A 14,888-nucleotide genomic window follows, 5' to 3' on the forward strand; every position below is an offset into this window, starting at 1 on the left:
CATTCTGAATGAGAAGGAAGGACAGCAGGAGCAAAGGAGTGACTAACTAGGTATCTCTTCCAGGTTAAGGTGTCGCTGGACTTCATCCTAGGGGATTCCTTCAGTTTCCATGGGAATCTGATGCTAATAAGAAGGGATAAAATCTCTCCTGACCATGTACCAAAGTCTCAGACATTCAAATACTTTGGTCCTGGACACATGTAATCAGAATTTGGTGCTGCTAAGCTTTAAGGACAACAGGACTTAACCTGTATCACAGGCTGAATTCTCTTGAGATGCTGAAAAAGGAGCATAAGCAGGTGATGTTGGACCTGCAGAAATGGCCCAAGGAGATCAGTGATGCCTTGAACAAATGCAAGCAGCTGAGAAAAGAGAACAAACCCTACAGGTAAGTGCCTGATTTAGTTTCGGGAGGGACTGATACTGCCTTTTTTTTTTTTTTTGACCCAAGACGAGGGCTCTGGTTCTAGCCTGTCTGCCTCTTACCAAGAAGCTTGCCTTGTCTCACTTGGACTTGTGCCTCTTGGACTCAGTTTTGCTATGTATGACAAGACAGTGAGCCCCTCCTAGTGATGTCTTAGATAGGATCCACTAGATAGAAGAATGTTTTGCACCATGAAGGGTGTGTCATGCAGTCCAAGGCCTCTGGAGCTCTGTTTGCCGAATTTCAGAGAGTTTTTGCCTTCTACCTTCTGATACTTTCCCCAGTACCACGAACAGTTAAATACAGGTGTAGACTGCATTCTCTTTTCAGGAGCACAGTATTGCTTTTGCTGCCAGGGTTTTCAGAAGTAGTTTGAATCTTTCTGGAATTGGGTTATTCTCTAGATTTGGCCTGCCTATTTGTGAGGCTATTGTGAGCTCCCATCTTGAGCTGTTGGGGAGCCTGGGACTTTCCAGAGCTGGTGGCACTTGGAGGTAGGGATGGTAAATGGTGGCAGTATCAGGATCACTGTTTTTAGACAGTGGTTTAGTTACCTCCGCGGAGGGTCCAATGAGAATTGACTGAACTGAAAAATGATGTACATGTGCTGAGTCTTGAGAAGAGAAAACTGTTAGAGGAACTGATTGCAGTACAAGAGTCCTGTAAGGAGGTGAAGAACCTCTTGAAGGATGTCTGTTACAGGGTCTGTAGTCCCTGTGCTGAGCAGCATCAGATAGCCTGAGGCAGCAGGGTCATGCTGCCCACCTTTCCAACCATAAATGTAGAGACACCCATGTAACAACCATCCACCCACCCATCCAGACTCCCACCTACATTCCATCCAGTTGTTCTTTTCTGGGATCATTTACAAGTCTCTCTGGAGAGTTATTCTTTTGCAAGAAAGTGGAGGATTGACAAGCAAGTCCTCCTACTCTGCCTGAAGCTGCAGTCAATTGAGGGGGATAGCTCAGTCACATATCACACACCTGCGTGTCATTATGGTCAGAGGACTGCTATATAAGGAGCTGCTTAGGGAATAGAAAAGAGCTTTCACAGGTCAGTGGCCTGTGCCTCATTTGCTTTGCTGGGGTCACATGAGATCACAGGTAGGAAGCAGCTTGCAAGGACTAGAGCCCAGTGCCAATGCCAAGTGAGTGGTTCTCATTGTCAAATTTGGATGTGGGGGAGCATGTGATTTTCTCAATCTTCCTGTATCCCAATGAGTTCTCTTTTCTTTGTTCAACTCTTGGTTCACATTGACAGAAGCCTCAGTATCGGCTTGTCAAACCTGTTTTCTATGGGAGGTGCTGGCTTTGTTTACAGCACGAATACAGACATGGCCCAAGGCTGCAGCCCAGGCCTGGATGTCACCATGGACCTGATTGACAGTATAGGTCACTCACATTGGTGTGGACCCAACAGCACAATGTCCTGAGGTGGTGGCCTAAATTCCAGGCATCTCCACTGTCTTTGATGGCAACAGGAACCTGAGACATCAATGCGAACCCTAGCTGCAGCAAGGCCATGGCCCTAAGCATCAGTCCCTTCCCAAATCTCATTATAACTTTAGGTAGCAGCCTAGGCTTTTAAGACACACACGCCTCCTGTTGAGGCATACCCCTTTGACACCTACATGGTTATAGGTAGTGGCCTAGACTGTAAGTACCTGAAAGTCCCTCGCTGGCAAGAGGAGTTATGGATATCAACATAGAATTCCTACAGCTGTGTCAGGGTTATTGACAGGACATGGCCCTTGGCAGAAACTCAGGCAGGGACATCATCATGGCCTCAGGTGGCAAGCAGACCTTGTATTTCTTTCCTAATCCCTTAATAAGTGTTTTCATTTCCCAAGACCCTTTAGAGCAATACTGTTGTGTTTCTCATTAATTTGGTACATGTGATCATTACATAAGATATGTATATAGAATTATGTACTTTAGGAATATATAAATATATGATCACAAGGATACAGTATGGTTACTTTATCCATCATGCAGTGGGTATCTGTGGAGTTGGCAACACTATCCACATCCAAAGCTCTATGTAGACCTGGCTGTCTGGGACAGCCTCTCACCAACTGTGACAATTGGAATTGTGGGGCTTGCACCTCACCTGGGCAGAATAACTTAACTATCTCTTCTTGACTGAGTGTGGGTAAGTCAGATGGAGGGGTGTGAGAACAGTTGAACCCTCTCCATTCTGCTTGCTGCATTGGGTGAACTATCTGGGACAGTGCTGGAGAGCTGGCCTGGGTGATGAGATGAGAAAAGGTGGTGGGCTAAGCAAACTGTTATCACCCATGCCCAGAGCCAGGGCTAGGAGTTATCCCACCCTAACAGCCTCTTAATCTAGGAAGTGCTGGAACATGTGAAGGGCCCAGATCTGCAGATCCAAAGCTGCAGGATCTCCATGACACAAGATATCAATAGGATATCCAAGAAGAGTATAAGTGAAGGTCTGTTATCTATAGTGTAGAGAAGCCAGAGACATAGAAGACTTACCTGAAAAGATTTATGGACTCACGTGTATACTGTGTGACTCACTGGGTCTTTGCCAAGATGCTTGTTTGTTTGTTTTTAATTTTGTGAAATGGGTTTTCTACTGAAAGTAATCTAATGATTCAACAATATCACTATCAAAATCCAAATACTATTATTCACAGAAATATAAAAGCATTAACAACACATGGAACCACAATGGACCCAGAATAGTCAAAGCTAATACTAAGAGGAAATAGTAATGTGGGAGATATCACAGTTTCTGATCTAGGTGTAGGACAGCATCATTGGAGTAAAACCTTTTACTCTAATGAAAGAGACACATAGACCAATGGAATTATACTTGAGAAAACATTAAGCAATATAACTACAGCATATGCAGTGGCGAAAAGACTTCTTCAGTAAATGGTGATAGGAAAAATAGATATCTCTATGCAGTAGAAGAAAACTATACCTTTGTCACCCTGAGAAAAATTAATTAAAAATTTCATCTAGTAGCTCAGTACAAGACCTTAAACATTAATGGCGTTAGAGAAGGAAAGGGAAACTTCTTTATGAATATACCAGGAATTTTAATCATGATTGAATTGTATCTACATACTTCTTTTTGGTAGAAGACCCATTTTTTAGAAGATTAATTCATGTGGTCCATGAATAAAATTTCAAAACTGTTTTTCACAAACATAAAAAGAAAACCTAAAATATATATGGAGGTACAAAAGATCGAAGAAGGCCAAAGCATACCTAAATAACAAGAATACTGAGGGAGGCATCACCATTACAGATTTTAATATGTACTATAAACCTTAATAATGAAAACAACATGATAATGGCATAGAAGTGGATGTAGTCTCAGTGGGGATACCAGGATTAAAGGAGTCATGGTGAGAAGCAGGAGAGGTCATTAGTGAAAGCTCAGCCTCAGTAGCAGTGGAGACTGAAACATATTGAAGATGCTAGGGCTGTGGGACCACCACCAAGCATACTGGAATCAGCGTAAGCCTACAGAGTTAGGGATGGAAAACCTGTAGAAGTGGAAATGTCCAAGCCTGTTGGAGCCTAGAAAATCATATGTAAGTTTCAAACATCAGACAGTGAACTATTTTCTCTAATGGGTTGAATTTTAGCTTTGAATTGATTCTTCTCTCTTGGAATAAAAAAGTGTTTTCTGCTGGGCGGTGGTGGTGCACACCTTTAATCCCAGCATTCCAGAGGCACAGCAGGCAGATCACTGGGAGTTTAAAGGTAGCCTGGTGTACAAGATCTAGTTTCAGGACAGCTAGGGATGTTCACAGAGAAACCTTGTCTCAAAAACAAAAAAATTCTTTAACTTGCATTAATTGTGTGAGAATCTATAATTAAAAGAATTTTGATATTTTTGAGTGTCTTTGAACTTTTAAATTCTGAATATATTTAAAAAGATTGAATTTTTAAAGTATTGTGGTATTAATATGAGATCCTAGAAATCAATAAGATAAGAATGCTTATGGCTTAATAATGGCATATTTATATTTCAAATTGACAAGTGTTCAACTGTGAGCTTTATATTTGGCAACGTAACACAACTACAATCACTTGGACAGAAGAAACCTCAACTGAGTAATCTTCTTATTCATTCTGGCATATAGGATTATCTGTGGAGCATTTTCTTGATTAGTAATTTATGAGAGACGGCCCAGTCTGCTGTAGATAGAAGCTCCTTTGGCCGTGAAGTTCTGTGGTATATAAGAAAGCAAGCTGAGAGGCCAGTGAATAAAAGCAATAGATAAAATGTTTCCATGATCCCTGCTTTGACCCCTGCTCTAAATTCCTGTCATGAGTTTCTACTTTGGATTACCTCAGTGGTGGACTATAAATGGCAAGATAGAAAAATCCTTTTAATCCCTAATGCGGGTTTTAATGTAGTATTTTATCAAAGCAGCAGGGACACAAGCTAGGAAAAAATGGTCCTGTTTATACACATAGACCTTTGATGATGTCAGCCTTAGTGAGAGAAGCCTCTATTTGTAGTAGGCAGTATTCAATGAAGAAATGCTTATCTGATCAAAGAACTGAAAATAAGATACTGTGAGTGCTCAACCCTAAATGAGACATCTTTATCAATAACACCTGCTCCTTGTTAAGACTCAGGAAACATTAAAGAAGAAGAGGTAGAAAGAACATAAGAGCCATAAGATGAGAGGGTCTGCTGTGGAATTCTATGTGCTGAATGGGAATAACTGCCATATCTGTGAACTCATAGCATATGTGGTTACTTACATAAAACTTACTTACATGAGACAAAGCCAGCCTTGTTTCTGACATAGATGGAGATGTCCTCTGTAGGCCCCATCCTGTACAGAGAACTGTTGTTAGTTGATGCCTTCTTAGGCAAAGATAAATCAATCTTCTTGAATATGTAGACTTTTGTAGTTTTTCCATGCTTCAGTGCATGGCACACACCCATATACATTCTGACAACATGTATTGACAACATGACTTGGTATCTTAGTTTTCTTTCTGTTGCTATGGCTAATATTTTCACAAAAATAATTTGGGAGAGGAAAAGCTTCACTTTAGCTTATGGTGCCAGATCACAGTCCACTACTAAGGGAATAATTGCATAAACTTGATATCAGGTCTGCTTTCTATTCTATACAGCATTACTCCCAGCAAAGGAATGCATTTTACCACCAAAGATACAGCAAGGACAAAGGACAATATGTGTTAGTATATGGCTTGCAGGCCAATTTATACTCATCTAGTTTTATTATACAATTTTGGACCACTAACCTAGGGTGTTCTGGCCCACAGTGGACTGAACCTCTCTACTCTTATTAACATCATGGTAACCCCCAAAGACAAATCTGTGTACATCCTGTTCCTCACAGGTCAGAAATCCACAACTGGACACAATACAAAGAATAAGTGATGATATGGTACCAAATCCAACTGATACATCTACAATGCAACCCATACACCTAAAGATAATCACAGAAGAGGTGGCAGAAAGACTGTAAGAGCCAGAGAACAAAAATGCCTGGACCTACATAGACATCACAAGGGAAATGCCCCTATGAATCTCAAAAATATGGTTTCTTGAATAAAACCAACATCATGATAACAACCCCTTGTCATGGCAACCATGTCAGGGCAGAGTCCACATGGTTCTTCTCCTACATGAAGACCTACAGGTTGTCAAAGCTGCTGATAGAAGTCAAATAGTTTCCTCCATAGATAAGCTCTCACATAGGTTTTCTAATCCTTCTTTGTCATGCCTGAACACATGTACAAATGAACAATATAAATGTATGCAGGAGGTTATATATGCATGAGAAAGACAAAAATAAAGACTAAGAGAAAGAGGTGGAAAGAGGGAGACAGAGAGATGTAGACTGAGAATATTTGGAGGAAGAAAAAACTAGCAAAAGTGGAATTGGAATAAAGGATGGAGGTGAGATGAGTATGTGCAAACAATTATGTGTTTGGGTGAATATATCATAAAGAAACACATTATTGTTCAGAATGACTTAAAATTAGATTTTTAGTAACTAATTTTTTTCTCTTGTGAAAGTTCTACTAAACAGATAATTAAAAAGAATGCAGACAAGCACATTGGTGTCATACATTAAGACAATACACAGTTTCCAATGAGTCTTGATGACTGTCTCTAAATAGGAGTTCAGGGAAAACTATGCTGTGAACAGAACTGTGTGGAAATGGTCAAAGTATTCATTTCCTCACACATAGTTTCCCTTCTGTACACTTTTTGGCACATGTTGCTAAGCATTGGAAACCATAATTTCATTTATCCATCATAAAGAATTTTGTAGTAGATTGATGTGGGATTCCCCTCTGCATGCTGTGAATATCATTGGTTAATAAAGAAACTGGCTTGGCCTATAGCAAGGTAGAACTTAGTTAGGCAAGGAAAACTAAACTGAATGCTGGAAGGAAAGAGGCAGAATCAGGAAAGAAGCCATGTAGCCCTGCCAGAGACAGATGCCAGAACTTTACCTGGTAAACCACAGCCATGCAGCAATACACAGATTAACAGAAATGGGTTAAATTAAGATGCTAGAATTACTGTGAGCATTCCCTTATAGTGGGCAGATCCTGCAATAGGGCAAAATCTTTGCATCTTTGGCTTATCCGAACCCTCCTCAAAGTCTCCATAGGCTGAGCCAGCATGGCCTCAATCAGTAGAGACATATATAGCATTAGACAAAGGCTTTTGGGAAGAAAGGTCAGGGAGCCTTAAGGGTAGTCTCTAGAGCAGTCTTGCTCAGAGAGAGGGACCATAACGACAGGTGAGCTTTCCCTGAAATTCCTCCAGGGCTATAGCAAAGTGGGTATGCATGTCTATGAGCCAGTCTACATATGTTAACCTAAAAGGGAATATTATAGCCTGTGGCTCCTTCCCAAAGCTTCAAAGGGCCTGGGTCCTTCCCTTTGGTTTGGTCTGCCTGGGAATATACCCTCAGGGCTCCTCCAAGGACAAATGGATCCATTACATGGGCTCACCATCATAGGTTAGGACAACAGAGAGAAGGGTGATCCCCACAAAGATCCCAAGGGATAGAAGCAAGTCAGTGTTATACTGTTTCAGGAACATGGTGTCCACTGTGTCCTGGATTTAAAAAAAAAAAAACAAAACAAAAGAGTCTAATGCTCAGGGGTCAGCATAATGCATTCATGAGTTTTGGGTCCCCAAAAGAGGTTAAAAAGAGGAGCAAGTTCATCCTTGGGGATGGGGATCCAAGGTAGGATCTAATTTATCTCTCCTAGAATGCTCTGAAGCTGAGTTAGTGTTAAACAAGTGGGGATGTCCAGTTTAGGTTGGATGGAGCTTGTCCACGACAAGGTGAGCTCAGCCCCCAAGATTTTAAAAGGGGGTACCTCTTGGACCTTGTTTGCAGCTGCCTTAAACCCATTTTTGTGTAGAAGGTCAAGTACTTGCTTTAAGAGAACTTGTTGCCATAGGGTGTCCCAGTGTCCTACAATGAGGTCATCCATATACATATATAAAATCACCCCTTCTTTATTACTAATAGGCTTTAGCAAAGAAGCTGGGTAATTTTGACAAAAGGTAGGACTATTAGCTATGTCATGAGGGAGCATGACCCATTCATATCTCTCATCTAGGCTAGAGTAATTAAGAGAGGGACAGAAAGTGCAAACCTGGCACAATTGTCTGGGTTGAGAGGGGTGGTAAAAAAAACAGTCGTCAATATCTAGAATAGTAAGAGTAAAATCAGTTGGAATGTCAGGGACCCAGGGGAGGCCCCTCAAAAAGGTACCCACTATTTCCATCCTGTCATTTATCTTTCTGAGGTCCTGTAGCATGCACCAAGTCTCATTTGCCTTTTTAATTACAAAGACAGGGGTATTCCAAGGATTCCAGGATGGGTGTATATGTCCCAACTGTAGCAGCTCCTGAACCAGAGAGCAGAGGGCCCCCAGTTTAGTCTGGGCAAGAGGCTACTGCTCCACCAAAATAAGGTCTCCAGGCTTCCATCTAATTACTGGGACCAGGTGGGTAGTGGCCTCTTTGGGGATGGTGCCTCTGATTATGTTGTTCCCCCTGGGACCTAGCATGGGCCTGTATTTCCTGGGACTCATTCCCCTTCCTATGTTCCCCTGTCTGCCAATACCCCTCTTCCAGGAAGTCATTAAAGAAGTCCAGGCTAGATAAGTTGGTAGAGCATGGGACTCTTAATCCCAGGGTCATGGGTTCAAGCCCCACATTGGGAGCCAGCTGTGGGATCCCTTTGTAGACCCCACCTTAGAATTTAACCAGCCACCTGCCATTGACCCTGGCTGAGGAGGAGAAGTGTGCCACTTGTCACCTAGACCCTGGGGTCCCGAAGACAATCAGATGCAGCAGGGAGTTGAGTCAAGCAGAAACTCGTTTATTTCCTTACAACATGCAACTTATAAAGCAAAAACCCATGAATCCCAGAAGAAATGGAAGGGAAATTAACCAATCATGTGAGCAGTCACATCTGCAGGAGCTGTGGCTCCTATAGCCCCTAATGGGGATCATGTACTTTACATCACCTTACCCCATCTCTAACTCCAATCATCTTCTTGTGAATAAGTCAGATCTCCTCCCTTCTTGCTCCCCTTCAGCGTTATCTTGGCTGGGAGTATTCTCCATGGGCTTTGCAATGTTACCTTTTTGAATTTCATGCCTTTTTCTAACTGTCACACTTTTGGCATAGCTGTAATGCTTTTTGTTCCAACTGTGCCTTTTTCCTAACTCACTTTTTTTTGGTGCAAACTTGGCCACTCCAGCTCATGCTTGATTCAGGCCACAGGTGGTCACACACAAAGGGCCTGCACAGGTCCAATATGATGGGGTCTCAGTGCTGAGAGATGGAGATGGACAACATCTTCCTCACACCAAGAAACTATCTCCAATTTAAAACTGCTTACAAGGGAAAAATAGGTTTTCTCCATGAGCATTTCACTGCGTATACAAACCACATTTCAGGGCAGGCCTCATGCCTAGCAATAGATGGCCAACTTGAGTGAACTCGATTGTGTTTTATGGGCTTTTCTTCTGGTCTCATAATGCTTCAACTGGATCATTATTAAAGATATTGCTCACTTGCTTATGTGTAATAGCTTCCAATTTTCTGGTTTTAAATACCATTTGTGTGTCCATATGTCTTTGCATATATATGAGTTTCTTATGCTTTTCATTTTTTACTGTTTTTTTGTTTGTTCTATTCTGGCTTGTTTTTTTACTTGTGTGTTTCTATAAAGAAAAAAGGAATGTGTGGAGTTAGATATATACAGTTAGATATGTACATGCCTATAAAGGTACCAGAAGCTTATATAACAAGTAAACTAGACCAGAAAAGAAAGTTCCCTTGCCATATAATAATCAAAACACTAAACAACAGAACAAGAAAAAAATATTAAAGTCTGCAAAGGAAAAAGGCTAGGTAACATATAAAGGAACACCTATTAGGATTACACCATATCTATAGTTCTTATTGTAAAAAAAAACCTGTTATTTTTAGTGTCACCACTTCCAGCCATGCTGACATAAATCTTATTAGGATTTGCTTATTATCTGGGAAGCTTAGATAATCTACATTTTAACAAATGTGGTTGCAATGGGGATAAAGCTGACTGAATTACAAGGAGGTCAGTTAATTTGTGAAGCTCTAGAAAGTAAACGTTTTAAATAATCCACTCATTTTTGTAAGCACTCAGCTGCTGTTTCCATGTGAAAACAACAATAGATAATTAATGAATGAATGACCATGACTGTTTTCTGGTTCCTTATTGAGTCTACTGGCAGTCCTAAATTTTTAACTGTAGATTGTCATCTGCCAAGCCTTTGGAAACAGGAGTTGTTTGGATCATATTTAATTATTGCATAATGAATTAGTTCCCCATTGTGTAATCATTAAGAGGTTTCCATTTTTTTCTTTTGAAAGCAATGTTTCAATGAGATTTGTATATATATTACATTACATAAGCATAAATATTTTTACAGAATTAATTTTTGCAAATATCATTGTGATATAAATTGTATATATATATTTATAATTTGGCTCTGATCATTTTATGTGAAATGTTTGTTTATATTGCATAATTAAATGCATTGTATTTTGAAAAATATGAAGACATTGTAGAAATGATGTCTTGATTTACTAATAAGATTGGTTTATCTGCATTTCTAAAAATTAATTTATTAGATCTTTAAATTTAATTCTTTTATCAACTTCATATTGAGCAGATTAGCTGGAAGTATTGTCTTATGATCTCTAAACACAGGATGGAAACAGTTACTTTGAGTTTCCAATTTTGAGAAATGATCCAAATGATTCTAGAATGTGCAAGAGAGGATTCTATTTCATGACATTATCACAAACATTTGATAAAATAAAAGTGTACATCTTAGTCATGTAGGGGATGTCTGAACATTTAAGCTTCCTCAAGTCTGTATCATGTCAATTTGAGTTTAAGTTGTGGTATTTTTGTATTTCCTCACACCTTCTTCGTATTGGTGGAGATCTGATAAAACCTCAGCTGTGAAAAGCCTCCTGTAGAGTCTCATCATGTTAGAGTTGTAGCTGCACACCCAGCTGCAGTTTGCGGACAGGCTGCAGGCCAGCGGGGAGCACTGTGCATAAGCAGCACAGAGGTAGGTGCCTGAGTCCTCCAGCTGCGCGTCCCTGATGTGCAGGGTGCTGTAGCGCTCCATGGAGTCAAATGTTGAATTTAATCTCCCATTCTCCTTTGTTCCCGGAGCCAGGTAGAAAAGATTGATGATGCTGCCCCTGGAGTTCTGCCGGAACCACTGCACCGTTGTCATGGCTTTAGAAAACTTGCATGACAGAGTAGAACTCTTTCCCTCATGGAGACTCAGGGCTGAAGGACTCTGCTCCACCTCAATTCCTCTCACCCCTGTGTGGAAACAGAAAAACAAACCTGAATCACTGAAGGGCTTTCACCCACACCTGTCAAATACCCCAAGAGACACCACGAGGATGACCGTACAGGGGCTTTGGGTCAGCTCATTCCCCCTCCTCCTCCGCCATCTCTAAAGAATCCCTAAAGCAACTTAGGTGAGCACAACTCACAGCAAATCTGCACCCACAGAATCCCCAGCACAGCTCTCAGTTTCCTCTCCATGGTCCCTGTCCAGTTTCTGGGGTGTCTTCTCTCAAGCTGTGAGGGTGTCAAGTCTTGTGCCTAAATACACTTGTGCTTACACACAACAGATTCTCTCTGAAACGCTGAGCTTCCTCATTCATCTGAACAAGAAACCCCACCCACCTCCATCTCAAGAGTCTGCATGGCAATTGCTCCACAACTGTGGAGGACAATGATATAGAGCCCAGGACACTGGATTTCTAATGTAATACTTCTTATAAGGTGAATTTAGGGGAAAATGTGTGGGGAGGGGAATTCATAAATGCTGAATTCTGGTGTGAAAATTAATGGCTTCAGTGGGTTAAGCAGAATCTTGAAGAATACTGGCAACATTCTTTGATTTTTTTGTAAAAGAATTTTACATTGTATTCTTATCTTATCTCCCATCTGCCAACTCTTCCCAGATCTTTTCTGCCTCCTCATCCACCCTAAGACATGCCCTTTCACACTCTCTCCTCCTCTCTCTTTGGAAAGGAAATAGACAGTCAAACAAGAATTAAAAAATAAAAGCAACGATTAAACATACACACAAAACCCCATAAAACACAAGAGAGGCAAGCACAAAATAAATACAAAGTCTTGTAAGACCAAAAAAGAAAAAAAAAAAACAGCAAAGCAGCATGATACAAAAACACCAGTGGATTCATTCTGTGTGGCCATCTACTGCTGGGCCATGTGACCACACTTCAGTGTATTTAATGTACCCAGTGAGAAGGTCCTGGTACCTTAAGTCACACAGCATTGGGTCAATCAGCATGCAATTAACTACAAGGAATAAAAAGAATTTCTTGAAATTATCAGATTGTCATATGCATAGAAAATGTTCCCAAAGACAGTTTTATTGGTTTTAAGAAAAATGAGGCATGCCCGTGTTTTCACCATGATTTATTTTCAATCTCTTGCCTTCTGTCCAGATTTTTTATGCATGAAAACACAGATGATTCTGACCAGGCTGTGAATTCATGCTCAAGTTCAGTGAGACCCACACCCTACCGCTTTTACATGCCACATATTTTCCAGTTTTCTTCTTAAATATTTCTTCCTTTTCTTTCTAGTTTTTTTTCTTTTTTTCATGGTTTATTTTTTTATATTTAAAAATTTCCATCTCCTCCCCTCCTCCTCCTCCCCCTTCCCTCCCCTCCCCTCCACTCATACCCCCCTCCCTCCCTCTCCAGGCCAAGGAGCCATCAGGGTTCCCTACTCTATGTTAAGACCAAGGTCCTCCCAACTCCCCCTAGGTCCAGGAAGGTGATCGACCAAGTTGAGAAGGCTCCCACAGAACCGAACTCTCTGAATGTGGCCGACAGTGGGGGCTGACTGAGAAGTCAAGGACAATGGCGCTGGGCTTTTCTTTCTAGTTTATAGATAGATGTATAGATAGGTACTGTGTATATATTATACATGATATAAAGGGGATTGGAATAATTTCCGGTTTTTTGAATTTAGGAAAATTTTAAAAATAAAACTAAAAATTGAAAGCAGTGGAGATGTTTTCTCTTGAATGTCCACCCTTACAATGCCCAGTGAGAGTATATTTTGCTTACATCTGTTTAGAGACTTGTTTTTAAAATGGATTTATAAGCACATAAGTTCGAGTGAAAAGATACTATATGGTTTTATATAGAATGATTGGTGAGCCCCAGTCAGATACCCCTACTCCTTGCTTTGTGATTGGATTGTCTTATGTCTTTTCTGGAGTCTACTTTTTATTACTAGCAATTTGCTGAGATATTGTATAATATTCAAATACCTACACTGAACATGTACAAATGTCTTCCAATGACAATTTTAAATTGCTTTTATTGAGCTATATATTTTTCTCTGCTCCTCTCCCTGTCTCTCCATTCCCCTTGTATCCTCTCCCAAGGTCCCCATGCTTCCACGTTACTCAGGAGATCTTGTCTTTTTCTAATTCCCTTGTGGATTAGATCCATGTATGTCTCTTGTAGGGGCCTCTTTGTTGTCTCGGTTCTCTGGGATTGTGAATTGTAGGCTGACTTTTCTTTGCTTTATGACTAAAAACCATTTATGTGTGAGAGTAATATGATAATTGTCTTTCTGGGTCTTGGTTACCTCACTCAACATGGTGTTGTCTAGCTCCATCCATTTGACTGCAGATTTCAAGATGTCAATTTTTTTTCTGCTATGCAGTACTCCATTGTGTAAATATATCACATTTTCCTTATCTATTCTTCAGTTGAGGAGCACTTAGGTTGTTTCCAGGTTCTGGCTATGACAAACAATGCTACTATAAACATAATTGAGCACATGTCCTTGTGGTATGATTGAGCATCCTTTGGGTATATACCTAAAAGTGGTTACTGGGTTTTGAGGAAGGTTGTTTCCTGATTTTCTGAGAAATTGCCATACTGATATCCAAAGTGGTTACACCAGCTTGCACTGCCACCTCTAGGCAATGTAAGAAAACATAATTTCTAGGAGCTCTGCAGTGCCCCCTAGTGGACTGACAACAACAACAAAAGTGACTTGAGGCCATCTCCACAGCTCTCACTAAACCCACCCTTTTCACCCCATCCTTTCCTGGTGAAGGAAATGCAGATGTTAGGAAAATATGACTGTCAGATGGAATTCTCAAAAGAAATAAAAATGGCTAAAATAATCTCATTATTGCTCATTATTGTTAGTAATTAGAGAAATGCAAAAAAAAAAAAAACCTTTGAGATTTCTCTTCAACCCAGTCAGATTATCTAGAATTGAAAAACAAAACAAAATAAAAATCAGCTGACAACAAATGCTGGGGAAGTTGTGTTGTGAGTAGGAGCCCACATTCATTCTCGGGAGAATGCACATTGGTGCAGCTCCTCTGGAAATTGGTGTGGAGAATTTTCTAAATACTGAAGACAAGCTGTGCCACTTCTGGGTCTATGTCCATAGAACTCTCTGTCCTCCTCCACAGGTGTTTGCTTAGCCATGTTCTGTTGCTCTTCTCTTCACAGTCACTAGGAAATGGAAACAACTGAGAAGTCTGTCAGCTGATGAAAGGATAATGACAACGTGGTACCTATGCATACGGAATATTCACTAACGTGAAGAAAAAGCCACCATAAACTCTGCAGGTAGACCAACGGAATTAGAAAAATTATTTTGAGTGATTTGACCAAGACCCGGAAAGAAAAATGCCACATGTTCTGCCACTGAACTCCTAACTCCAATGGAAATTGTAGAGACAATAATTCCAAATCTTCAAATGTAAAAATACAACTTGGTGTAACCACAGAGGCCAGAAAGAATCAAAAGGGACCATCTGTTTGGGGGAAGCAAGGCAAACGTAATTTAATGGGAGAAATAGA

At 40.6% G+C, this 14,888-nt stretch overlaps 1 gene segment (V, D, J or C); it reads right to left on the reverse strand.

Moving 5' to 3' along the window:
- The window catches only part of LOC119800474, a 600,210-nt gene extending 588,654 nt beyond the window's left edge, over positions 1-11,556 (reverse strand). Inside the window, 1 exon segment of the C gene segment in view lies at positions 11,505-11,556. Within this exon segment, the coding sequence occupies positions 11,505-11,556 (52 nt within the window).
- Positions 11,557-14,888: the final 3,332 nt, after the last annotated feature.

The sequence above is a fragment of the Arvicola amphibius genome, chromosome 13, assembly GCF_903992535.2.
Source record: "Arvicola amphibius chromosome 13, mArvAmp1.2, whole genome shotgun sequence".
Taxonomy (NCBI): domain Eukaryota; kingdom Metazoa; phylum Chordata; class Mammalia; order Rodentia; family Cricetidae; genus Arvicola; species Arvicola amphibius.